This window comes from Ascaphus truei, chromosome 1, assembly GCF_040206685.1.
Source record: "Ascaphus truei isolate aAscTru1 chromosome 1, aAscTru1.hap1, whole genome shotgun sequence".
Lineage (NCBI taxonomy): Eukaryota > Metazoa > Chordata > Amphibia > Anura > Ascaphidae > Ascaphus > Ascaphus truei.
The window spans coordinates 53,485,961-53,511,217 of NC_134483.1; the positions used below are offsets into that span (position 1 = coordinate 53,485,961).

A 25,257-nucleotide genomic window follows, 5' to 3' on the forward strand; every position below is an offset into this window, starting at 1 on the left:
GTGTGTGTGTGTGTGTGTGTGTGTGTGTGTGTGTGTGTGTGTGTTTAATTATTTATTAAAAAAAAAACCATTGGTAAAAATAAAATATTTATTACATTTGTGCAGACACACAAATACATACATACTGTACACACACACATACATACTGTACATGCATACATTCAGCACCGGTAGCGGCGCGAAAAGATGATTTTCCTTCTCTTCCCCGCTGTCTGTTGGCTCCCCGCTCCCTGCCCTGTGCGCGTGCGCAGCCCTTGTATAGAAGGGCTGGCTGACCTCAGCGATCTATAACAGCCGCGCGCGCGCATGGCGTAGCACGCCCCGGCAGTATAGAACCAGCCTTACAGTCTGTGACTTTCTGAAGTACAGAACTGGATCTGCTGTGCAGCATGAGAAGCTGTTTGTATCACATGACATTGTAGCTTCAGTGTTAATGTCTTTAGACCATACCGTGTATTTATTAATGGGGCAATTCTTCCTTATTTTTTTTTTTTTTAACTCATCTGATGCCTAAGTATTTTTAAATCATTTTAAAAGTTGGTATGTAAACAGGGTGAGCCGAGACCTGGGAGGGATGTGATTTTCTTTTGCCTGGTCCCTTTTCTGTCGGTCACCACTGTTTGCACAGGCAGAGCCCCCCTCTCCACTATCTTTCTTGGTTCTCTAATAGGTACAGTGCATATGAGCATAAAGAAAACACATCGTTGACAAACATGAAATTTGTAGTTCAAGCAGCACTTTGCTCAAAATCCTGTTTTTGAAAAATAAATCGCTTGTGTAGTATTCGATAATAGTTAATTTTTTTCACTTTTTATGGCCCTTTTAATGATTTTTTAAACTGTATTCACGCTTCCTTGTGTTGCTATAGCAACTATTTAGTCAAAACTAACTAAAGTTCCAGCACACTCTGACTTCTAGAAAAAGGGACAAAACTGGGTATATGCCAAAAATGTAGATGATTTAATATAAGCACAAGATAATATAACAAAACTTGGAGTGATGTGTCACAAGTGGGTAAACAAAGAACCCTACAGGCAAGGTGGAGGGGGTGAAAAACACAGGGACATGGGATAGACAATAGACAAGGAGAAGGAGGTAACAACAAAATGAAGGGGGGGGGGATAAATCAGGGGGGCAATGTTTCGGGGAGAGGCCCGTTCCCTCAGGTCTGTAAGGACCACAAGGTACTTCCCTGCACCCTGACACCCCAACCACCAGAGCAGCAATCGGTATTCAGAGTCATAATCGATGCAAATTGAAAGCTCAAACTGGCAAAGGAGTATACAAGTAATATGAATAAAGAATCAAACTGTAAGGTTCACTGTCAAAAAGTCTCTCTCTCTCTCCTATCCCTGGCCGGCCAAACGTTGCCCCCCCCCCCCCCCCTGATTACCCTCCCCCCCCCCTAATTTTGTTTTCACCTTCTATTGTCGATTGTCCCATTCCCTGTGTTTTTTCACCCCCTCCACCTTGCCTTGAGGGTTCTTTGTTTACCCGCTTGTGATACATCACTCCAAGTTTTGTTATATTATCTTGTGCTTATATTAAATCATCTACATTTTTGGCATATACCCAGTTTTGTCCCTTTTTCTAGAAGTCAGAGAGTCCTTGAACTTTAGTTAGTTTTGACTATTGGTTTTGGGGGAATTTGGGTCCTCCTGGTTCCTTGAGCACCCTGCGCACCAATACTTATACTGATTTAGTTAGTGCTATCTATCATCTTTGTTTTGGATTAGCAACTATTTAGGAGTCTACCCCACTTCCACGTTTGAAATAGGCGGCCATATTGCGTGCCCGAGAAGCAGGATCTTTACAGATCGACCACGGTGGAACGGATAGACCTCCAACTTGGATTGTATTGCCGCATTGCCGTAAAGGCGAAAGAACTGCTGTACAGGCAGTTCCCGCTATCCGACGTTCTACTTTACAGCGAGCGGCATATCCGACGCATTACAGTACTGCACAAAGACAGAATGACTAGTCGCTCACCTAGTAGTACATGGAGATAAAAACCTCGGTGCTTAGGGAATATGGTACAAATAAACACTTGGACAAGTGACTAGAAGAGGTCACTAAAAGCCCTAATAACAGCACTCAAAATCATCATACATAGGTCAATATATGGTGGGAATGGATTATAAGTGTAATCACTAGGACCAAAAACGGAGGTATATAAACCTCCAGCCACAAGACTACAGACAGCAATTAAAACCAAAAATAATAAAGTTTTATTAAATAAATGACCGACGCAACTTAACAACTATGGGGAACATATATATACACACACACTGGATCTAAAATCCTCACGGACCGAACGGTGGTGGGCTAATATGTGGGACAGGCTCATGTGTAAATACACATATCTGGAGGAGATACACTATAGTGTGGAAGGTAAGTAGATTACACAGTAGGGTCTATAAATACAATGCTAAACACATACAGGTGACTTGAGTGCATTACAGTACTGTACATTCTAATATGCGGGTTTCCAATAATGGAACGCCTTACCGCCGCTCATAACATGGGGTTCGCTTTACTACGCTAGATCAGGAACGTATTCTGTCAAACGAGGACCGTCTGTATTTATTAAACCCCAAAAATCAGTCACGCGGAACGGCCCGCTTGTTTGTTTTTATTCCCAGAAGGGGGGAAAGCCAGATCTTGGTTTTAAGCACAGTTTGAGTAGTATTAACCAATTACAATGTTGAATTGGGTAGCTAAGTGTGATTGAATCTTTAACCCTTGTAGTACAGGAGGGGCACTGATGATGGAAGGGAAGGAGACATCCCCTTTCCGTCCGGCATCCATAGGGGAGTGCAGGGCACGATCACCCTCAAGACCACAAACATTTTTTGAGGGGGACCTAGCTACTACGTTGTGGGGCACCCAGGGTGCTAGAACCCATTAGGTAGTAGAAAAGTTTCAGGGCATTCAAAGGGTTAAAGGTTATACATATTTGGGAAATATGTGAAATGATGGTGTAATTGTTTCATACAAGGTAAGACTGGAGTTCTTTTTAAATATGTAATCTATCCCTTTATAGGGGACATTCATTAGATTAATTGGTTTCACTCCACTTGTTACAGCAATTCTTGTTAATGCTGTTCCTTGGTTCTATATATTCTTGAATGCCTTTAAAAATAATGGGAAATACAGCAAAACTGAAAGGCTTTAGTAATGGTGAAGTGCTATTGTAGTTGGGGTTAGTAAGTAAGCTTCTATTTTTGTTTAGCCTTTTTTTACATTGTAAAAAGTCTGTGTGAGCCCTGTAAGCTTTCAGCATTCAAAAGATGCAACATAAAGTAGTGTTCATGGACGTGCTACATCTCGGCTAATCTAGGATTTGTTCAAAGTGCTGTGCTTAATGCATGACATGAATCAAAAGTGAATTATTTCCATGTTAATACAACTGAACAAGGGCACCTAAGCAATGTTTGATATCCCCTTTTGACCTGATGCATCGAATGTCTGTTAGAGAGTAAGATGGTAAGTTGAATATTTTCTCACAAGTCTGCTTAGCAGTATACCTGCCAAGAAATGTCTAATAGTTAGAAAATGTGTTTAGTATTTAGCATTAAAATACCTATGGTAGTATGAGCACTTATAGCGTTGCCTGGATTTAGTATTTTGGCTGTACTATACATGACAATGGGGTGTAAGCTTTGATCTACATAGCTTATGTTCTGAGTACGGTTATACAGGTGGTATTTATAAATATTGCTTTGAATGACTGACAGAAATAGAAAACAAAAGCGCACCAAGTTAAGTATAAAAAGATTTAGTACAGCAGGGCCCCGCTTCTCGGCGATCCGCTTATATATGACGGCACCGAGAAGGGGGCCGCCATGTTAAAATCGCGCATGTGCAGAACGGGCGGGTGCGCCCGGCGCGCATGCGCAGACCGCAGGTTGCGGGCGCAGCGTATAGATCGCACATGCGCAGAACGGCGAAAATGACGGTTTGCGCATGCGCAGTACTGAAAATCTCCGGATCCGCTTTCCGGTTTTTTTTCTCTATACGGCGGGCCTCTGGAACTCACTATACGGCGGGCCTCTGGAACTCACTATACGGCGGGCCTCTGGAACGGAACCCGCCGTATACCCGGGGCCCTGCTGTATTTTAAAAGTACAGACCCGTTACCTTCTCACTTACATATGGCTGGCTCCAAACATGGTGTGCAAATGTTCTGTAATCAGAAGTTTCGGCGATTACCTACATTGTCAGCAAACAGGCAGCACAAGCGGAGAACCAGAAGTGACATCTCGTGTACCCAGAATTCCCTACGCGTTTCGTGCAACACCGGCACCCCCTGACGAAGCATCAGTGCTGTGCGGAATGCGCATGGAAATTCTGGGTAGTTGAGGCGTCCTGTCTTTCTCTCCGAACGTGTTATCTGTCTGTCAGAGACATTTTGTAATTTTTGAGTGTCTGCTGGCAATGCAGGTCATCGCCTAAACTTCTGGTTACGGAACAGCTTCCTTTTGCTGTCCATGATTGGATCCAGCCATTTGTAAGTGAGCATTTGTCTGTATGTACTTTTAAATATAAATCTTTTTATACTTGCCTCGGTGAAGAAAAAGCTGCAAGCGGTCACATGGAGGAGGATGATAGGCACTTGATGTTTTGGTAACACTGCACATAACATGCATTGCAAAGCTGTGAAGTGATTCTGTTTATTTTGTGTGATTTATTTGGGGTGTTGTACTCTTATGTTGTTGTATCCTAAGCCTTTTGGGGTTTATTGAAATGGTGTGTGCCTGAGCATCACGGTGTGACTTTTTAAGCCAGTAAGAGGGAAAAGGTGCAGCACCCTTTCAGAAGGGTTTGATATCAGTTTAACAAGTAGCTCATCTTCTCTTAGGCAGAGCTACAGATACCCACTAACGTCATTAACTTTCCACTATAAATTGTGTGTGATGCCTCTAAGCAACTGCTAATTAATTAGAAGAACTGTGCCATTGTTAGTTTTAAGAACATCTTGATTTCAAGTGTTTTTTAAAAAAAAATATTGTGGGGATTGCTGCTAATTGCATCTCTTTCATTAGGTGTTTTGAGTTCGCACATTTGTAAAGAACCCCCCCCCCCCCACACACACACTCCGATATCCTTGATTTAGTTTGGAACACACGAGCTTGTATTTATTCTTTGCACATGTTCTGTATAGATTTATAACCTGTCTGAGGTTTTTCACAGGTGCAGGCGTTTGACACTTTGTTCTGTTTTTCCCCCCAGTGTTTAGGAGATGGGAAGTAATGACAGCTGGCACCTCCAGTAACATACCTGTTTAGATACCACCATCCTACAGCTTCAGGATGAATGGGGATATGCCTCATGTTCCCATTACTACTCTAGCGGGGATTGCTAGTCTCACAGACTGTAAGTATGCTTGATTATATATTATAAAAGTGTACCCTTTGTGTATCATGGGTTTTAAAGTATTTAGCGCAAGAAGCACATTGTGTATGTGTGACTGTGTATACAGGGATGGAAAATCCCACGGGCGCCTAAAATGTTTCCCTCCACCCCGGCACCTGTGCTGTGTGCGATAATGACTGAGCTGTCAATCACTGCACGCGTATCTGGTGCACTGGTAGAGGTGGGTATTCACAGGTCAATTCACTGCTGCACAGCTCTGTGGGGGGAGAACGAGAGCAAGAGGCAGAGATCGCGGGAGGGTTTGGAGCAAATTGCCCGTCTGGGGGCGGGGAGAGTCAAGGCCTGTGGCAGGGGGTGGTGTGCGTCTGAGAGAGAGCAACACGGTGTGTGCGCGCCTGAGAGAGGGACACTGTGCGCTCCTGTTTGTGTATATACACACACACACGAATTGTGTGTAGATAATATTTATGTTGTGACTTACATGTCCATTTTAATAGACCTATAGGGATAAAATGTGTATGTAGTTTCACGTATCTATATAAGCTCACACATAAATACATATAACATTAGTGTACAATATGCATACCTTTTGTGCACTCACTTACTCCTTTAGCACTTCTCGGAGTGAAGCTGAAAAAATATATTAGACATTTATTAATGGGAACAAGAGTAAGTCTTTCAGTCCTAAAGATTTCGTTTTTATTAGTAAATAATGAAATTACAATGTGTAAAGCCTTTTCCTGAATGCTCTTATGGTTGAGAATGTGCTGAAGCATATCAATACAAGTTCCTGGTTTGCCTTCGGAGGTTAGGATCTCTTGAGGCTGGGGGTCCCCAGAGCTGAAATTAATGGGGTTCAGCTCCGGAGACACCCTGCTTCAATCTTGTTCTCAAAAATGAAAAGAAAAGACAAAAAACAGCTTGGATTGCTCCTTTAATTGGCATTGACTTGAATGGCAGTTCACATGGGATTGAGCTTAGTGAATATCAACTTTAGGTTAGATGGGCATGACATTTACTGTGTTTAGTTTGATTGTATATATTGTGTATGTATGTATGTATGTATATGTATGTAAATACCCGTCAAACTGGCAAACTCAAAATGGACGGGGGGTCAGGTCTCGGCTCTGGCAGCTAAAAGAGCCGCAACGTCATCGAGGGCGCCGGCATTGCGGCTTTTTATTGGCGACTCCGCAGCCATGTTTGTACTCCTGAAAAAGTCAGAAGCGTGCGCTTCCTGCTGGGTTCAAAAGAACTTACATTCAGACACACTCAAATGTAACAGAAATGGTAGAGATGACAACAAAAAGGGGGCGAGAAGAGGAAAAAAAGAAACAGCAATTTGTTTCCAAAAGTTCATCAGTGTATTGGCAAACATCCAATGCTTGCACTCATATCTGAGATGTTCTTTTAAGCATTTAGTGATATTGGGAGACTCTCCTTCAGCTCTCCCCTCGATCTGCACGGATCCTCGAGGGTCGCTAGGGATGCAGATACCGCTTCCTCACAGTACAGTTGGATCTCCGTCCTAAGACAGACTCACCAAAATGGTGTGTGTGTGTGTGTGTGTGTGTGTGTGTGTCAACACATGCGCACTGGGTCGTTCTCGGTTTTGTGCAGGACCGACAACGGGGACTGAGAAATTTCCTCCGGTTACTCATATGTCTGCAATCCCACGTGTTTCACATGGGTGGCTGCTCCATCAAATTTTTTTTCCCTCCTCTTTTTTATTTTCATCTCTAACATTTGTGTTACATGTGAGTGTCTGTCTGTTCTTTTGAATCCAGCAGGAAGAGCACTGTTATGAGCTTTTCTGGAGTTATTTGCTTACCCCCGGTGGAGGCTGGACTTAGAGTTGTTGCTCCAGCTGATTTAGTTTAAAGCCATTCATTTTTGCTTTTTATTGCTGTGATTTATACACTACATCTATTCACTAACATTAATATATTTATATTATATACGCTTTTTTGTATTATTAATGCACTTGTTTTTTATTAGCGCTTTTTGAAAAGTTTTATATAGTTTACAATTATGGCCAGCTGGAGTACAAACATTAGTAGTGTTTGTGTCAAAACTGCCACACAAAAAAACGTACAAATGTCTTAGAAAAGCAGGTAGAATTAATAATAATAATAATAAAACACAAAATAACTAGTCCTCGGCAGGATTGCTGCTTTCATGTATTTATTTCATTCAATCGTTAAACTAAAAATGAAGTGAGGAAATAAATACTGTATGTACACAGGACACCTCCATGCCACAGATCCAATAAAGCAGAAAGCCAAGCAGTCACTGAGCATCTGAGCCTCCCACATAGGAATAAGGCAATTTGTGATTTAGCTTTTAGTATAAGGATTTGTTGAGCAATTTACATTGACCAAGAGCCATATTTCATCCCAATCTCGTTAATCATTGAGATTTTCGTGTAGTTCTAGTTCAACCCATCAATTCATGATTATTTACAATTCCTCGGTCCTTTTTCAGTTTATTTTAATAAAGCATTTTAATATTGTCCTTTATGTAAACATTTTTAATCACGGGCATTACCTTTTGTTATAGGATAAAGCTGTTAAATTCCTGGCATTATTGAAATCCCTGCTTTCTGATTGGTTAAAATTCCTTGCATTATCCTTTCAGTAATAGCCTGGAATTTTTGGCACCCTGACAAGTTTTTCAGCCAATCAGCTTTCAGTTCTCATCCACAAAGAGTGAGATCAGCTCTCGGACAGGGGAGGTGATTGGACAGGAGTCAGCAGCAAGGCACTCCTCCCCCACCCTGCCTGCAGCCAGGCACTGACTCCTCCCCCACCCTGTCTGCAGCCAGGCACTGACTCCTCCCCCTCCCTGCCTGCAGCCAGGCACTGACTCCTCCCCCACCCTGTCTGCAGCCAGACATTGACTCCTCCCCCACCCTGCCTGCAGCCAGACACTGACTCCTCCCCCACCCTGTCTGCAGCCAGACACTGACTCCTCCCCCACCCTGTCTGCAGCCAGACACTGACTCCTCCCCCACCCTGTCTGCAGCCAGACATTGACTCCTCCCCCACCCTGTCTGCAGCCAGACACTGACTCCTCCTCCACCCTGTCTGCAGCCAGGCACTGACACCTCCACCACCCTGTCTGCAGCCAGGCACTGACTCCTCCCCCACCCTGTCTGCAGCCAGGCACTGACACCTCCCCCACCCTGTCTGCAGCCAGGCACTGACACCTCCACCACCCTGTCTGCAGCCAGGCACTGACTCCTCCCCCACCCTGTCTGCAGCCAGGCACTGACACCTCCCCCACCCTGCCTGCAGCCAGGCACTGACACCTCCCCCACCCTGTCTGCAGCCAGGCACTGACACCTCCCCCACCCTGTCTGCAGCCAGGCACTGACACCTCCACCACCCTGTCTGCAGCCAGGCACTGACTCCTCCCCCACCCTGCCTGCAGCCAGGCACTGACACCTCCCCCACCCTGTCTGCAGCCAGACACTGACTCCTTTCCCACAGGAGAGTGAGGGGAAAGGGTGTTTTGTGGATGTAGAGGGGGCAGCAGTCTGTTGTTGGGGTGTGTGTGTGTGTGTCTGCTGTGTGTTTTGTGGGTGTAGAGGAGGCAGCAGAGTATGTTGTTGATATTTGTCTGCTGTGTGTGTTTTGTGGGTGGAGGAGAGGTGCAGAGTATTTTGTGTGTCTGCAGTGTGGGTTTACAGGGTGGCTGCTGGTGTGTTTTGTGGAATTTTAGAGGGGGGCAGCAGTCTGTTTTGTTGGTGTGTGTCTGCTGTGTGTTTTGTGGGTGTAGAGGGGGGCTGCAGTGTGTCAGTGGGTGTAGAGCAGGGGGCGCAAACTTTTTTCCCTGCGCCCCCCTGACGGCTGTCCCCTCGCTCCCGCGCCCCCCCCCCAACCCCAACTTACCCGCGCTCCGGCGTAATGACGTCACGTTGCCATAGCAACGTGACGTCACATGACCTCGCAGCGTCATTTTGACGCCGCGTTGCCATGGCGACGCCGGGAGGAAGCCGCTGGAGCCACGGGTAAGTATGGTTTACAGAGGCCCTGCAGCTCCCCCGGCACTTAATTTAAGTGCCTTCGGGAAGCGCGCGGGGCCTCTGTAAACCCCGCGCCCCCCGTCGGCAGTCTCGCGCCCCCCCTGGGGGTCGCGCCCCACAGATTGCGCACCGCTGGTGTAGAGAATGGAGGAGGGCTGCAGAGTGTTTGTGTCTGCAGTTTTGTGGGTTTACAGTGTATGTTTGTCGGTGTAGAGGGGCAGCAGAGTGTTTTTGTTGTATGTGTATCTGCTGTGTGTGTTTTGTAGGTGTAGAGGGGGGCTGCAGTGTGTGTGTGTCTTCAGTATGTGTGTTTTGTGGGTGGAGGAGGCGTGCAGGGTGTTTTTTTGTGTCTGCAGTGTGTGTTTACAGGGCGGCTGCAGTGTGTATCAGTGGGTGTAGAAGGTGGAGGAGGTCTGTAGAGTGTGTTTGTGTCTGCAGTTTGGTGGGTTTACAGTGTGTGTTTGTGGATGTAGAGGAGGCTGCTGTGTGTATTTTGTGAGTGTAGAAGGGGGCTGCTATGTGTGATGTGTGTTTTGTGATTGTAGAGGAGGTGGGCCCGCAGTGTGTAGGGGGGACTGCAGGAGAGAGACTGTGTGTATGTACAATTTCCTTTCAATAAAATTGCAGTAAAAGCAAAAGAATGTAGACAAGCATGCTGATAAAAATCAATGACTACAAAATTGTATTTTTTTATGAAAAAATGTAAAAAATAAAATTAAAATAAGCCTACATTTAGCCAATAATAGTAATAATCCCAGCAGACCAGGACATTACTGGCCAATAATGCCCTGGCTGGGTTAACGTCCCTCGGCTTCGCCTCTGGTCTTCAGCTCATCCAGCCAGGGCATTATTGGCCAGTAATGCCCTGTTCTGCGGGGATTATTACTTAATGTATTTACTGCCACACGGCCCTGCAACATGTTTCTTTCGCTGAGAAGATTAATGTAAAAACTAGTAATTTTATGGCAAAGTACTGTTTTTAAACTGTCTGCTGGTTAAATCTTCTTTAATTACAATCTGTAGTTTTAGCAGAGGTAATTCTATTTTTTTATCTACAATTTAAGAGATCCAGGGAGTCTGTCTAAAGTGCCCATATTAACTACTGGATATTGTCTTTATTTAATTGCATATTTTATATGAATATTTATACATGACTTCCGTGTGGACCAGGTTTAGTTGGAATACATTATTTTAATCAATTGGTTAAGTTAAATTCTGCAAAAATGAAGGAAAGGAGGAGCACACAGGAGACTTGATTTGAGTTTTGAAAACCTTCAATAAGGTGTTCACAGCATCAGAGCTTTAGTACAGATAACGTTTCAGGACTAATGTGTCCCTTCCTCAGACCCAACAGGAAGGGACACATTAGTCCTGAAACGTTATCTGTACTAAAGCTCTGATGCTGTGAACACCTTATTGAAGTTTTGTGCTCCTCCTTTCCTTCATTTTTGTGCCATTATCAGGTCCAGCCGTGAGACGCCGGGACCATTAGGAGGTAAGCACCAGAAGCACAATTATACTTGCAAGTCTTTATTAACAGTGGTGTGCCATTTATTTCTATGATTGCTCTTAAGTTAAATTCTGAGGATAACTTTTACATAGTTTATTTTTCACACAAGCGAAAGCATATTTTCGAAAACGTGTCATTGCTATTGGATCTTGTGCAGCTTTCTAACCACTGATACAGTTCTCAGGGTTTAGTTGGGGGTGAAAATACATTAGGATTTCAGCCCAGTTTCTCGCCTGATAATTGGTAACTTCAAAGCATCTGTTAAACCTTCATTCATTTGTTGCCTAGTTTGTTTGGTTCACAAATATTGCAAACGTAAATTAAATGCGGAGAGGAATTCTGTATAAAAGTTGCGATTTCATTTCACTAAAGACACTGATCATGTAACTCCCTTCTTGGAAACGGGAAGAATTGTAAACATTGTTTTGGCGTGTAACTGGGAGCAGTTTGACATTGTTTTGGCGTGTAACGGGGAGCAGTTTGACATTGTTTTGGCGTGTAACGGGGAGCAGTTTGACATTGTTTTGGCGTGTAACGGGGAGCAGTTTGACATTGTTTTGGCGTGTAACGGGGAGCAGTTTGACATTGTTTTGGCGTGTAACGGGGAGCAGTTTTACATGGTTTTGGCGTGTAAGCGGGAGCAGTTTGACATTGTTTTGGCGTGTAAGCGGGAGCAGTTTGACATTGTTTTGGCGTGTAAGCGGGAGCCGTTTGACATTGTTTTGGCGTGTAACGGGGAGCAGTTTTACATTGTTTTGGCGTGTTAGCGGGAGCAGTTTTACATGTGAGCAGGAGCAGTTTTACATTGTTTTGGCGTGTAAGCGGGGGAAGTTTGACATGGTTTTGGCGTGTATGTGGGAGCAGTTTGACATGGTTTTGGCGTGTAAGCAGGAGCAGTTTGACATGGTTTTGGCGTGTAAGCGGGAGCAGTTTTACATGGTTTTGGCGTGTAAGCGGGAGCAGTTTGACATTGTTTTGGCGTGTAAGCGGGAGCAGTTTGACATTGTTTTGGCGTGTAAGCGGCAGCAGTTTGACATTGTTTTGGCGTGTAAGCGGGGAAAGTTTTACATGGTTTTGGCGTGTAAGTTGGAGCCGTTTTACATGGTTTTGGCGTGTAAGCGGGAGCAGTTTTACATGGTTTTGGCGTGTAAGCGGCAGCAGTTTGACAATGTTTTGGCGTGTAAGCGGGGGAAGTTTTACATGGTTTTGGCGTGTAAGCGGGGGAAGTTTGACATTGTTTTGGCGTGTAAGCGGGAGCAGTTTTACATGGTTTTGGCGTGTAAGCGGGGGAAGTTTTACATGGTTTTGGCGTGAAAGTTGGAGCCGTTTTACATGGTTTTGCCGTGTAACGGGGAGCAGTTTGACATGGTTTTGGCGTGTAAGCGGGAGCAGTTTTACATGGTTTTGGCGTGTAAGCGGGAGCAGTTTGACATTGTTTTGGCGTGTAAGCGGGGGAAGTTTGACATGGTTTTGGCGTGTAATGGGGAGCAGTTTGACATGGGTTTGGCGTGTAAGCGGGAGCAGTTTTACATGGTTTTGGCGTGTAAGCGGGAGCAGTTTTACATGGTTTTGGAGTGTAAGCGGGAGCAGTTTTACATGGTTTTGGCGTGTAAGCGGGAGCAGTTTTACATGGTTTTGGCGTGTAAGCGGGAGGCGTGTTACATTATCTGGTATTGCTGTACAGTGTTTGGAGCAGAATATTCCTTACTACTTCATTAAAATGTAGAACTTCCATTTCTCAGCTGAAGATGCACAGTTTAATGTGTAGGCTTTGGCTGCTGAAGTGACAGGTGCACATTGCCGTCTCCTTTGCTGAAACAAATTAAAATGATATGCTTCTTAGGATATTGTACATGGTAACATTTTGCCTGCTGACCCGGGCTTGATGTTATACTAACACCACAACTTGTACAGCATTATAGAGCTTTAGTGATCTCTACTATTCTTTCAAACGTTGTTTTCTCTATTAAGGACGACTAATTGCCACAAGTTTAAAATAGACACGTAACTTTTTTTTATACATTTTATAAAATACAACTCCAGGCCATTATGTGATATTAAAGTAAATCATTTTGTCCTATCTGCCGCTGTTACATTTATTTATATATTTGTTTTGTTTTCTCCAACGTAGTATTGAACCAGCTGCCTCTTCCATCTCCCTTACCTGCTACGACGACAAAAAGCCTCCTCTTCAATGGACGGATAGCAGAAGAGGTGAACTGCCTTCTGGCCTGTAGGGATGAGCCTCTGGTGTCGCAGCTTGTTCATAGCCTCAATCAGGTGTCAACAGATCACATGTATGTAACTGAATGTCTGTACTTCAGTGGGAAACCTTAAATATTGTGTTATTCTAGCAACTCGTAGATGTACATATATTTTTGTACATTACTACCTGATCCCTTTTAAATGTGGTTGATTACACCTTTTAGTGTTGTGGCCTACAGCAATGCTAATGACAATAGCTCCTTTGGATGAAAAACTGCTTATTTTCTTCTGGGTTATATCTACATAGCTAAAAACCTGAGTTTAAGCCTAATTTACCACTGAAAGGTGTATTACTAAGACCTGCAGCCATATTAGTTAGTGTGCGTCCATATTGCAGGATACGGTGCGAGCTACGTAGCTCGCGCAGAAACAGACACTATGACGCCAATGCATATGTGCTTCACAATTCAAACAAGTTTGGAATTTCGAAACCCCACGTCACGGAGGAGTGCGGAAGCTAGCGCGTTCCCCTATAGATGCGGCCAAAGACTACAAGAGCTGCTTAAAGCAGCAGTCTGTGCTGATTCCCAATTTCCTTGCATTTTATACTGTAGAAATCTCTTCTTCCCTTGTGGAAAGCGGTTTTTATTTTTAAATTTTATGCTTTGTTCATGAAGCGCTTTAAAATATGACATGTCTGGGAAGTTGAAATGAAGCTCTCGCCAGTGCCCACGGCAGTCTCCAGGTCACCATGTTAATCTCAGGCACTAGACATTAATACAATCAGGTTTCTTAGCAGTAGAAAAAAAAAACTAGCTTGTGATGCTCAGGGCATGATTCTAACACGGAATTTGAGTCCTTGCCGCTTACCTTATTTTGTTGTTGGTTGCTTTAATAAATACAGCATTTCATTGCCTTTACGGCAATGTAATTATCTAAGCTGCCGATCAATCCGTCCTCCTGTGATTGATCGGTGAAGATTCTGCTTTGTTTCATTGGTCACACATGTACCACCATGACACACCGTTATTTAGGATTTGTTTGTGTTAGACCAGAAATTGTTTCTAACATACCTATGGTAGCTGAAGCATTTCTGGCCTCCGGTGTCCCTTACAAATACAATGCATGTAATATTGCTTCAATGCCCTCGCAGGAGTTTGAAAGGCAGACGACACTAACCTTTATCCTCCTTGTGGGCACTGTGTAGATAATCTTATTGTTTATCGTTGCCACGATTGGAATAGCTTCACAGGCAGCAGTGATGCGTGGGTTACTGTGCACAGTTTTGTCTCCCCATAAATACCACCAATAGCATTTTTGCTGAGTGCATCCGGTACAATTTGATGTGTGTGCCCACTTCCTACACACGAGTAAGGTAACCGATTGGCTGTGACCACATGCTACCAGTTCTCTAAATGTAATTCTCTGGCTGCTGGAACCATCCTGAATTACCGCTATTGATCCCCACTGATGTCCTCCGTGCCTTTTATAAACCTTGCAGCACAGATGAAGGAAACATTAGTGTTTAAAGGCGTAAGAGGAAAACATGCTGTGTTGTTAGAATCATTTTTCTTCCAGGTGAACAGAATTGTTTGAAAAAATGAAACATGCCAGGGGCAAATTTATTCTCCATCAGTTTTTATTTGATTTTGTTTGTTTTTTTTTAAAAACAATGCTCGTTTTTATTTGCACTGCATATTCTTCAACAGCAGAGGCTGCTTTTCATGTTGTATTTTATTGAAATAAAGCCGTTCTAAGTGAGGATTTATGTTAGTGTTTTAATAAGTGAGAGTACTTGGCTAGGTAGCACGATGTCTCCCAGTTGGTTCATAAATTGATATATGAAAGAATTTAAAACATTTCAGAGAAATTGTGCGCAACTGAAAAAAAGCCCGGTTAAGTCAGGGGTGCACAAACTGGTAGTCAGTGTCATTTGACGCCGGGGAGGGGTGCGCAGGAGGAAAAGTTTGCACACCCCTGAGTTAAGGGTTAGCTAGGGTCTTGCACCTACTGTAGTTAAGTAAAGGGGACACAGCCGAGCTTTCACTGATCAAGACTGAGCTTGAAAGCAGTTTTTAGAAAATCAGTGGCATCATTAAAACAAAATGTGTTGTAGAAATGTGGTTTACATCAATACGTTCTCAAAATAGAATTAAAAATATGCAAGTACTTCACAATGTGTTAAGGGGAATTGCATTGCACTGAAACGTAGCATCCCTGTTACTGCAGTGATTCATGGAACCTATTTTGTTTCGCTGTGTGCATTACATACTTATAAAAACTAATTTAGGGCTAATCCAGGGAATATAGGGATATACATAGATATTTGTATTTTTTTATTTTCTCTTAGCTGAGCATCAGGTGCTAAACGCCTCTTCAGCGATAAATGTTTCCATGAAATGGGAGTTTCCATGCGATAGCCCCCGATTAGCACTATTGCAGTTTTATGAATAATCCCCTAAATGTTATGATGGAGAATAGGTAAAGATCATAAAGTCTTCAGAGTATTTGGTTACCAAGGAACCAATGAAACTGATAAAGTGCCTATCTGTGTTTGTTTGATGCATGTACTTTTAAAGATGCCAGCTACCTACATTTTAATGCCTTAAACACACCCCTGCCGTTCGCGCTGTGTTCACTGCTGTAACCCAATTCCATGCATTGCTATTATTTCTCTGGACAGAACGATGAGCCGAGATAAGAAGTGGTAAAAGCAAATATTTACTAAAGTTTTACCATTTGAATTTGACCTGCCACAAAGGCAGCCTGCCTGGCTTTCCCAGACCACGTGTTCAATGCTAAATCACACCAATTGCATGTGTATCTCTAGGCAAGGATGTGTGTAGTTTTCCTTTCCCAACAACGTTTCTTACGTTGCTTTTCTTTTCCTCTTCCTGTCACTGACAGAGAGCTGAAGGATAACCTCGGGAGTGATGACCCCGAAGGAGACATCCCGGTCCTGCTGCAGGCCACCCTGGCCAGGAATCCCAATGTTTTCAGGGAGAAGAGTCTGCAGAACAGATACGGGGTGCAAGTGCAAAGCGGTAAGAGAGGCGGGGTGCAGTGCATTTCTCAGATAGGCTCTTACTCCAACAGCTTCCTTGCAAAATAAGGTCCAATGAATGTTGTGACAAGGATCATTGTATTAGATCTGAATTCGCAATTAGCTGATTTCATAGAGTTGTTTTGTTTCAGAAGTCCTGTGTTGCATATTATGAGTCATCGGGGTCACCTCATGCGAACACCAGGAGAACCTCTTTCGGATCCGTCACATTGTCTGATTTGCAGTATTGCTGTTACCCTAACCCTAAATCTGCGTGTCTCTATTCTCTGACCTCTCTATTGTGATTCACGTTTTACTTTGGCATTTACGGGCTTGCACGACAAGGAGTAATCGGTATCTAACACCCTTTGTGTTATAAGGGAGAAATATCAATGATTGTCAAAGACCTTTAGAAGCATTTATAATGCGTATAAAAATAATAAATTACATTTCTCAAAAAAAATGTATTTCATTGAACAAAGTACAGAATGGTAAAATGTATGTCCAGCGTCTAAATATTGGCTAGATCAGTAGTTTGGAGCCTGTTCATTTACTAGATGACTGAATGTAGAACCTTTTACTAGAAGAGTTGCCAAGTTGAATTTGGCTCTATGATAATAACTCTGTCATTTAAGGCCTGAATGTTGGGTGAGGGGAGTATGAATCATTGCACTGCCTAGTGCTACTTTTTCTTCTCTGGATAAATAGGACTTTAGGTTTCAGTGTGTTTGATTCAGTCCGTTTTGTTATATTTGGAGAAAAGAAAGACCTCCGCACTTAAGCCGATTTTCATTGACGTACATTTACAAGTCAAAACAAATCTCTAAACTGATCACTTGCGGTTCTCAGGGACTTTTACCTGACATTTCTTCAGCATACAGTTATTTATTAAAGATACGTTGAGTTTCTTGATTCTAGTCTAGATTGGAATTTTATTTTCTTATACATTTTGTTCATTTAATATATTGAATTATAGGCTAAAGCTGGTACATTCTGGGCATTATTGAAATCCTTGGTCTCTGATTGGTTAAAATTCCAGGCATTATCACCCTGCCAAGTTTTCAGCCAATTGGCTTTCAGTTTTCATTCACAAAGAGTGAGATCAGCTCTCAGACAGGGGAGGTGATTGGACTGGAGACAGCAGCAAGGCACTGACTCCTCCCCCTCCCTGCCTGCAGCCAGACACTTTCTCCTCCCCCACCCTGCCTGCAGCCAGACACTTTCTCCTCCCACTCCCTGCCTGCAGCCAGGCACTGACTCCTCCCCCTCCCTGCCTGCAGCCAGACACTTTCTCCTCCCCCACCCTGCCTGCAGCCAGACACTTTCTCCTCCCCCACCCTGCCTGCAGCCAGGCACTGACTCCTCCCCCACCCTGTCTGCAGCCAGACACTGACTCCTCCCCCACCCTGTCTGCAGCCAGGCACTTTCTCCTCCCACTCCCTGCCTGCAGCCAGGCACTGACTCCTCCCCCTCCCTGCCTGCAGCCAGACACTTTCTCCTCCCCCACCCTGCCTGCAGCCAGACACTTTCTCCTCCCCCACCCTGCCTGCAGCCAGGCACTGACTCCTCCCCCACCCTGCCTGCAGCCAGATACTGACTCCTCCCCCTCCCTGCCTGCAGCCAGGCACTGACTCCTCCCCCACCCTGCCTGCAGCCGGACACTGACTCCTCCCCCTCGCTGCCTGCAGCCAGGCACTGACTCCTCCCCCACCCTGCCTGCAGCCGGACACTGACTCCTCCCTGCCTGCAGCCGGACACTGACTCCTCCCTGCCTGCAGCCAGACACTTTCTCCTCCCCCACCCTGCCTGCAGCCAGACACTTTCTCCTCCCCCACCCTGCCTGCAGCCAGACACTTTCTCCTCCCCCTCCCTGCCTGCAGCCAGACACTTTCTCCCCCCCCACCCTGCGTGCAGCCAGACACTTTCTCCTCCCCCACCATGCCTGCAGCCAGGCACTGACTCCTCCCCCTCCCTGCCTGCAGCCAGGCACTGACTCCTCCCCCTCCCTGCCTGCGGTCAGGAACTTTCTCCTCCCCCTACCTGCCTGCGGCCAGGCACTGACTCCTCCCCCTCCCTGCCTGCAGCCAGGCACTGACTCCTCCCCCTCCCTGCCTGCGGTCAGGAACTTTCTCCTCCCCCTACCTGCCTGCGGCCAGGCACTGACTCCTCCCCCTCCCTGGCTGCGCCAGACACTGACTCCTCCCCCTCCCTGCCTGCGGCCAGGCACTGACTCCTCCCCCTCCCTGCCTGCGCCAGGCACTGACTCCTCCCCCTCCCTGCCTGCGCCAGGCACTGACTCCTCCCCCTCCCTGCCTGCGCCAGGCACTGACTCCTCCCCCTCCCTGCTTGCAGAGAGCTCCCACAGTAGAATGAGGGGAAAGGTTTGTGTCAGTGTGGGTGTAGAGGGGGCAGCAGAGTCTGTTTTGTTGGTGTCTGTGTGTTTTGTTGGTGTAGAGGGGGGCTGCAGTGTGTCTTCAGTGTGTGTTTTGTGGGTGGAGGAGGGGTGCAGTGGTGTGTGTGTGTCTGCAGTGTGTGGGTCTACAGGGGGCTGTAGTGGGTGTAGAGAGGGGGCTGCTGGTGTGTGTTTTGTGGATGTAGAGGTGGCAGTCTGTTTTGTTGGTTTGTGTGTGTCTCTGCAGTGTGTTTTGTGGGTGCATAGGGGGAGCTGCACTGTGGGTGGAGGAGGGGTGCAGAGTTTTGTGTGTGTGTGTGGGGGGGGGGGGGTTTACAGGGGGCTGCAGTGGGTGTAGAGGGGGGCTGCTGGTGTGTGTTTTGTGGATGTAGGGGGGGCTGCAGTCTGTTTTGTTGATGTGTGTGTCTGCAGTGTGTTTGGTGGGTCTAGAGGGGGGCTGCAGTGTGTGTGTGTGTGTGTGTGTGTGTGTGTGTGTGTGTGTGTGTGTGTGTGTGTGTGTGTGTGTGTGTGTGTGTACAGTTTTGTGGGTTTACAGGGGCCTGCAGTGTGAGTTTGTGGGTGTAGAGGGGGGGCTGCTGTGTGTGTTTTGTGAGTAGAGGTTGGAGGAGAACTGCAGTGTGTTTGTTTGGGTGTAGAGGAGGGGGGGCTGCACTGTGTATGGGGAGCTGCAGAGTGTGTTTGTATATAGAGGGGGTTGCAGTGTGTGTGTGTGTGTAGAGTGGGCTGTGTGTGTAGGTGTAGAGTGTGCTGTGTGTGTGTGTGTGTGTGTGTGTGTGTGTGTGTGTGTGTGTGTGTGTGTGTGTGTCTCTGTGTGTGTGTATAGAGTGGGCTGGCTGTGTGTGTATAGAGTGGGCTGGCTGTGTGTGTATAGAGTGGGCTGTGTGTGTGTGTATAGAGTGGGCTGTGTGTGTGTGTATAGAGTGGGCTGTGTGTGTGTGTGTGTAGAGTGGGCTGTGTGTGTGTGTAGAGTGGGCTGTGTGTGTGTGTAGAGTGGGCTGTGTGTGTGTATAGAGTGGGCTGTGTGTATGACAATTTCCTTTAAATAAACACGTGCAGTAAAAGAATGTAGACTTTCATGCTGATAAAAATCAATATGACTACAAAAGTGTCTCTTTTTTATGAAAAATGTAAAAATAAATTTTAAAAAAGCCTACATTTAGCCTATAATTGTAATAATCCCCTCAGAACAGGGCATTACTGGCCAATAATGCCCTATTCTTCGGGGATTATTACTTAAATAACACTCTGGATTTGTGTTGGAGTACATTTCACACAGTATAATCAGGGGAAGAACAAGTAACAAACAAACAGCGAAGGTAAGATACAAATTTGACAGTGATCAAACAAGTCTCTTTTTTCAGTGACCTAAATAAAACTTGAGGATGGAAAGAGTCTCATAAGGTTAAGTAGCCAACATTGTCCAGACAAATGTGGGTGCATGTTTTTCCCAGCTCAGTGTCCTGACAGATGTGGGTGCATGTTTTTCCCAGCTCAGTGTCCTGACAGATGTGGGTGCATGTTTTTCCCAGCTCAGTGTCCTGATTTGAATAAATCTCTTATTTATTTAAAGGAACTTTGCTGGATTTATCATGAAACCGTGGCAAATTGCCAGCATTACTCCACAAAGAAATGATCAACTACAGACCAAATTAAATCATCCTCGTTCTTTCACAATATATGGGAAAATGTGTATAGTCTCCACACTGTACAGATTACAAGAATTAATATTTCCTGAGCTGCTAGCTTTTGCCCAATCTGCTCCTAAACTATCGCTACATGATGTACAGTGTGAAATGGAGCCTGGTTGGACAGGTGCAATTTGTCTTGTTGAGACATTTTGACATTGTCCTATTGCATTAAGTTGAGACTTGTGGTATCAGGTTATGTTTTTTTTTTAATGGTCTTATTTTTCCGGCAGTTCACCCTTTTTTGGGGATTACGCATTGCGTATCAATCCTAGGGTTTAGATTTAGCTTGTGGCGTTCCCCATGGTCATGTACTAGGTTTTTTTTAAAGACCCAACCATCAGTGAGTCCTTTGATTAGTTTCTTGGGAGTGACACTCCTGTCCCTTGTGCTAGTGGATGCAAAAGAGCAGCAGTCCCGAGCTGTGCTTCCTCCAGGAGTGGAGCTAAAGTTGCGCTTGGATTAATGTTGGGTTTAGGATTAAAGCAGAAATGCCAAATCTTTGCTTTAAGAATGATTACATTTGTTTTAAGGAAGCCAGTTAAATTAAGTTGTTTTTTTAGTTTGAAACTACGATGGATTACAATTGTATTTATAAAGTATTTCTATTTTGTTTTCCCAGGGATGCTGATGCCTCAGTATAAACTTCCCCAGAATTCCATGCATGGCAGCCCTGCATCTTCCAATTATCAACAAACCACTATCTCACATAGCCCTTCCAGGTAATTCCACCGTCTAGCTCGCCAACTGAACTACGCAATAGTCCCTCATTTAATATAGTATATTTATTAGGTTAAAGCAGTATTTCTCAATCCTTTTCTCAAGTGCCAACTACTCAATGCTTGACTGGCACGTGTTTGCCGAGCACATGGTTGAACAGAGCTGTGTTACTGTATACGTATGTGTAAGTCTCTATATTGCAGGGCACGGTCTTTCCAAAAACAGTGTTCCATCTGACCGTCTTTGAGCTCTCCTTCCCTGGCGTCTCATGTCCGCTGTTCTAAGAGGGAATGGGTCATTTGATGGCACAAGTTTTGGCAGCCAAATTTTTAAAATACAAAATACATGTGTTAAATCACAAGACATGTCTCTACCAGTAGTCATAAACTGCCAAATACTCTGATATGATCAAACGGGACATTTCTCGTCCGATAGAATAGGCAGCATTTATGACGGTGTTTTTTTGTGTGCCATTTCATTCATTCTGTTGGGAAAAGTTAACATTACCCAGAATTGGTAAAAATCGTGAGTTCAATACATAACGGTGGGGTTCGTTAATAAAACTTGACCTCCCATTTGCATATGATTAAGGGCTACTTAGTAACTTGTTTTTCTATCTCCTGGTCTTGAAATATTTCAACAAATTATATTATCCCAATGTCATCCTGGTGGTCACTTTTATACTGAATTTGTTATATATTTAAATAATCCGGACCTAAAAATTATTTGAGTATTTGATTTTAAAGAAACATCTAGGGTTCTGTACTGTTCTGATGTTTTTTGGGGGGCCATGGGGTGTAATCACCTGTACCTGGGTGTCCCCTGAAGTTGATTATGGAGACCACCCTGGTTCCCAAGATATTACACACCTTGTCCGAGGGATAATATCCTTTCCTCCCGGACTGAAATCTTTGTCATGTTCGATCCGAGGCTGCCAATAGAAAGCTGCAACAATGATATTGCAGCTTTCTCTTTGGAACGCAGCTGCCATGTTTGTATTTTTTCTGTCAGTGGCCCAAAAAACTTTAAATAACTTGGGTACCAGGTAACCCCCTGGTTAAGAATCTTTAATGTTTTCTTTGTGAGAATTGGTGCTTTAAAGCGTATTGGTTTTTGTTTTGTTTCTTTTTCAGTCGATTTGTGCCACCTCAAACCAGTTCTACAAACAGGTTTATTGGCCAACAGAACAGCCCTGTTCCTAGTCCATATGCTCCCCAAAGCCCTGCAGGATACATGCCATATTCCCATCCTGGAAGTTACACGCAACATCCTCAGATGCAACAAGGTAAGAAGAGATGGGATTTGTGTAGGGCCAGCTAGAAGGGAGTGATGGTAGCAATGGGAGTTTCCCAGCTGAGCAGCTAGCAAATATTTGGTACTGATTGTAATGTAGGATTTACAATGGGTGCTAATGTTATTATTATAGCATTTGACTTCAACTGTATTCTATATGCAAGAGAGAAAGCAGTTAAATCAATCAACTGGCAGTGTTATGTGGCACCTGTTAAGTGCTTTATCCCACTTCAGTGCATTGCTATTATTTGGACAGAAAGACTATCTGGCAACTGGCCCTGTTACACGGCACCTGTTACGTTTGGAAAACAATACGTGTATGAACGATGATTAGAAGGCCCGGTGCCTCGAACCCTGCAGGGAAATTGGTGCATTTCAGAGTTTCACAGTCTGCAGTGATTTCAATAGACATTTTCCCTGTCGCCAATATACAATGTTCTGGTGTCAGATTGGTCTACAACTGAAATTCAATGTTGTATCCTGTTCTATTACCTATTACTCCTAAGTAAAGGAGATTAGGAACCATGTTCTAGCTTTTGGTAGAAAGACTACCATTTTTGCAAACACTTTATACGATCCATGTGATAATCATGGACAACTTTTCTATGTTGTAGACAAACCTATATCCAATCTATTGATGGTATGGATATGATGGGTTAAAGCAGTGTTTCTCAACTCCAGTCCCCAGGGAACCCCATCAGGTCTTAAGGATATCCCTGCTTCAGCGCAGGTGGGTCAATCAGCGGCTCAGTAATGCAGGGATATCCTTAAGACCTGACCTGTTGGGGTTCCCTGAGGACTGGAGTTAAGAAACACTGGGTTAAAGGGTACATTGCAAGCCCTCCTTGGCAGTCACACCAGGCTATTGGTATTTGTGAATAGTCAGACATAATACATGCAATCCTATACAGACACAAAAGGAGGTAAGCCGTTTTGCAATCAACTTCTATTTTAAATTGGCACTGCATAATGTGCTGTTTATACAATACAAGTGTCAACATGGATTGATCTAAGTTTCGCACTCCCTTTGCATAAATAAAAGCTATGCAGTGGTGGGTCGTGCAATCAATTGATATGAAAGTGATTTGTATTGTTATATGGTTAACGGCAATCGTTTGTCAGTAGAATGTTCATAGCTGAAATCCATTGTCTTTACTTGGATCAAATTGATTAAAGATCAGCATTATAATAAAGCTATGTGATTGACATACTATGTGTATACATATTGATGTTTTTATCAGTAGAATTTCATCACTATGCACTAATGGGACTGGTTTTCATATTCATTGGGTTTCACAAAATCTGATAATGTTTGCATCCTGAGAATAGGTTCGAGATTGTTAAACTCTGCTGCTAGTGTGTTTTGTTATGCAAAAACTTGTGAAAACAATCACTTGCCTCTCTCTCTCCCTCCCCCTCTCACACCCCCATCTCTCCCTCCCCCTTTCTCCCCCCCTCCCCCATTTCTCGTTCCCTCTTTCCCCCCCCTCTCTCGTTCCCCTCCCTCTCTCGTTCCCCTTCTCCCCCTCTCTCGTTCCCCTTCTCCCCCTCTCTCGTTCCCCTTCTCCCCCTCTCGTTCCCCTTCTCCCCCTCTCTCGTTCCCCTTCTCCCCCTCTCTCGTTCCCCTTCTCCCCCTCTCTTGTTCCCCTTCTCCCCCTCTCTCGTTCGCCTTCTCCCCCTCTCTCGTTCGCCTTCTCCCCCTCTCTCGTTAACCTTCTCCCCCTCTCTCGTTCCCCTTCTCCCCTATCTCTGTCTTTCCCCCCTCTCTCGTTCCCCTTCTCCCCCCTCTCGTTCCCCTTCTCCCCCCTCTCTCGTTCCCCTTCTCCCCCCTCTCTCGTTCCCCTTCTCCCCCCTCTCGCTTCCCTTCTCCCCCCTCTCTCGCTTCCCTTCTCCCCCCTCTCTCACTCCCCTCCCCCCCTTCTCAGCTTCTGTTTCCAGTCCTATTGTTGCAGGTGGGCTAAGAAGCATGCATGAAAATAAAGTCTCTGGTCAGCTATCGGGCAATTCATCAAATCACCATGCAGATAATGCAAGGCATAGCACCAATGAGGACTACCTACAGATGGTACATAGGATGGGAAGTGAGGTATGTAGTGTGTGTGTGTTTGTCACTGCCCACTATGGGGCAGGCCCCAGTGGCTGTGAGAGTGCGGGCGCGCAAAGCGCTGTGATGCGTATGTTGGCAAGGAATACAAGAATTTTGTCTTCCCGTGACGCGATCACATGGTCGGCATGCACCAATGGGAGGGCAGATATGCCCCGTCATGGCCCCGCCCCCATCATGGCCCCGCGCTCCCCTACAGTACGCCGATCGTGGCTTTAAACTGCGCACGCACCGCCAGGTCGCCGGTGTGGAGGTAAGACGGGCCGGAGCCTTACTGTGCTTCACCTCCACAATGTTCCAGACCGTAATGATCTTTGTAGCATTGTGTCGTTTCGTTTACCATGACCCTGTAACACTGAAGCTAGTTGAAAGACCGCCAGTATTATACCATTAACATTTTAAATTCCACTATGGCGATTAAATGAAAAGCCAAGTGTATAACACGCTTTTATTCAAGAATGGCTCACATTTACGAGATGGAAAATTTTAAAGGACTTTAACCTTTTACAACTTAGGTTTCTTTGAGCTAAAAAGCCAAATCTTGTATCACTTGTCATGCAGCCCAAAAATCTGTTCTCCATGTTTTATAATTGATGATTTGTATGCAACCTCCAGTCAGCGTCCATCATGTTGACTGAAATGCCGTCACCTTCCTTTTAGAAGATTTCGTTCACAAGAGAAACCAAAAGGCCAGATTTTCAAGATTTGTTATTTTCACTTCATTAACTAATGACCCAAGCTCTAATTATTAGCACCACAGCTTCCTTAGCCTTTGGTCCCACTGCGTCCGGTTTCCACCCTAGAAAGCAACTGGAAGATATGAAATAGTTACATTGCCAGAGATTGGGAATGTGACGGTTCAGACACCCAACCTCCTGTCA

General features: G+C 44.8%; 1 protein-coding gene across 3 annotated transcripts in view; it reads left to right on the plus strand.

Moving 5' to 3' along the window:
- Positions 1-25,257, plus strand: part of NIPBL (NIPBL cohesin loading factor) — a 158,684-nt gene that overhangs the window by 65,780 nt on the left and 67,647 nt on the right. For all 3 annotated transcript variants that reach the window (XM_075588338.1, XM_075588356.1, XM_075588348.1), the window contains exons 2-7: positions 5,233-5,376; positions 13,045-13,210; positions 16,026-16,162; positions 20,882-20,981; positions 22,113-22,264; positions 24,198-24,358. In XM_075588338.1, the coding sequence (XP_075444453.1) occupies positions 5,313-5,376; positions 13,045-13,210; positions 16,026-16,162; positions 20,882-20,981; positions 22,113-22,264; positions 24,198-24,358 (780 nt within the window). In that variant the 5' untranslated portion in view covers positions 5,233-5,312. The remainder of the gene's footprint in view (positions 1-5,232; positions 5,377-13,044; positions 13,211-16,025; positions 16,163-20,881; positions 20,982-22,112; positions 22,265-24,197; positions 24,359-25,257) is intronic.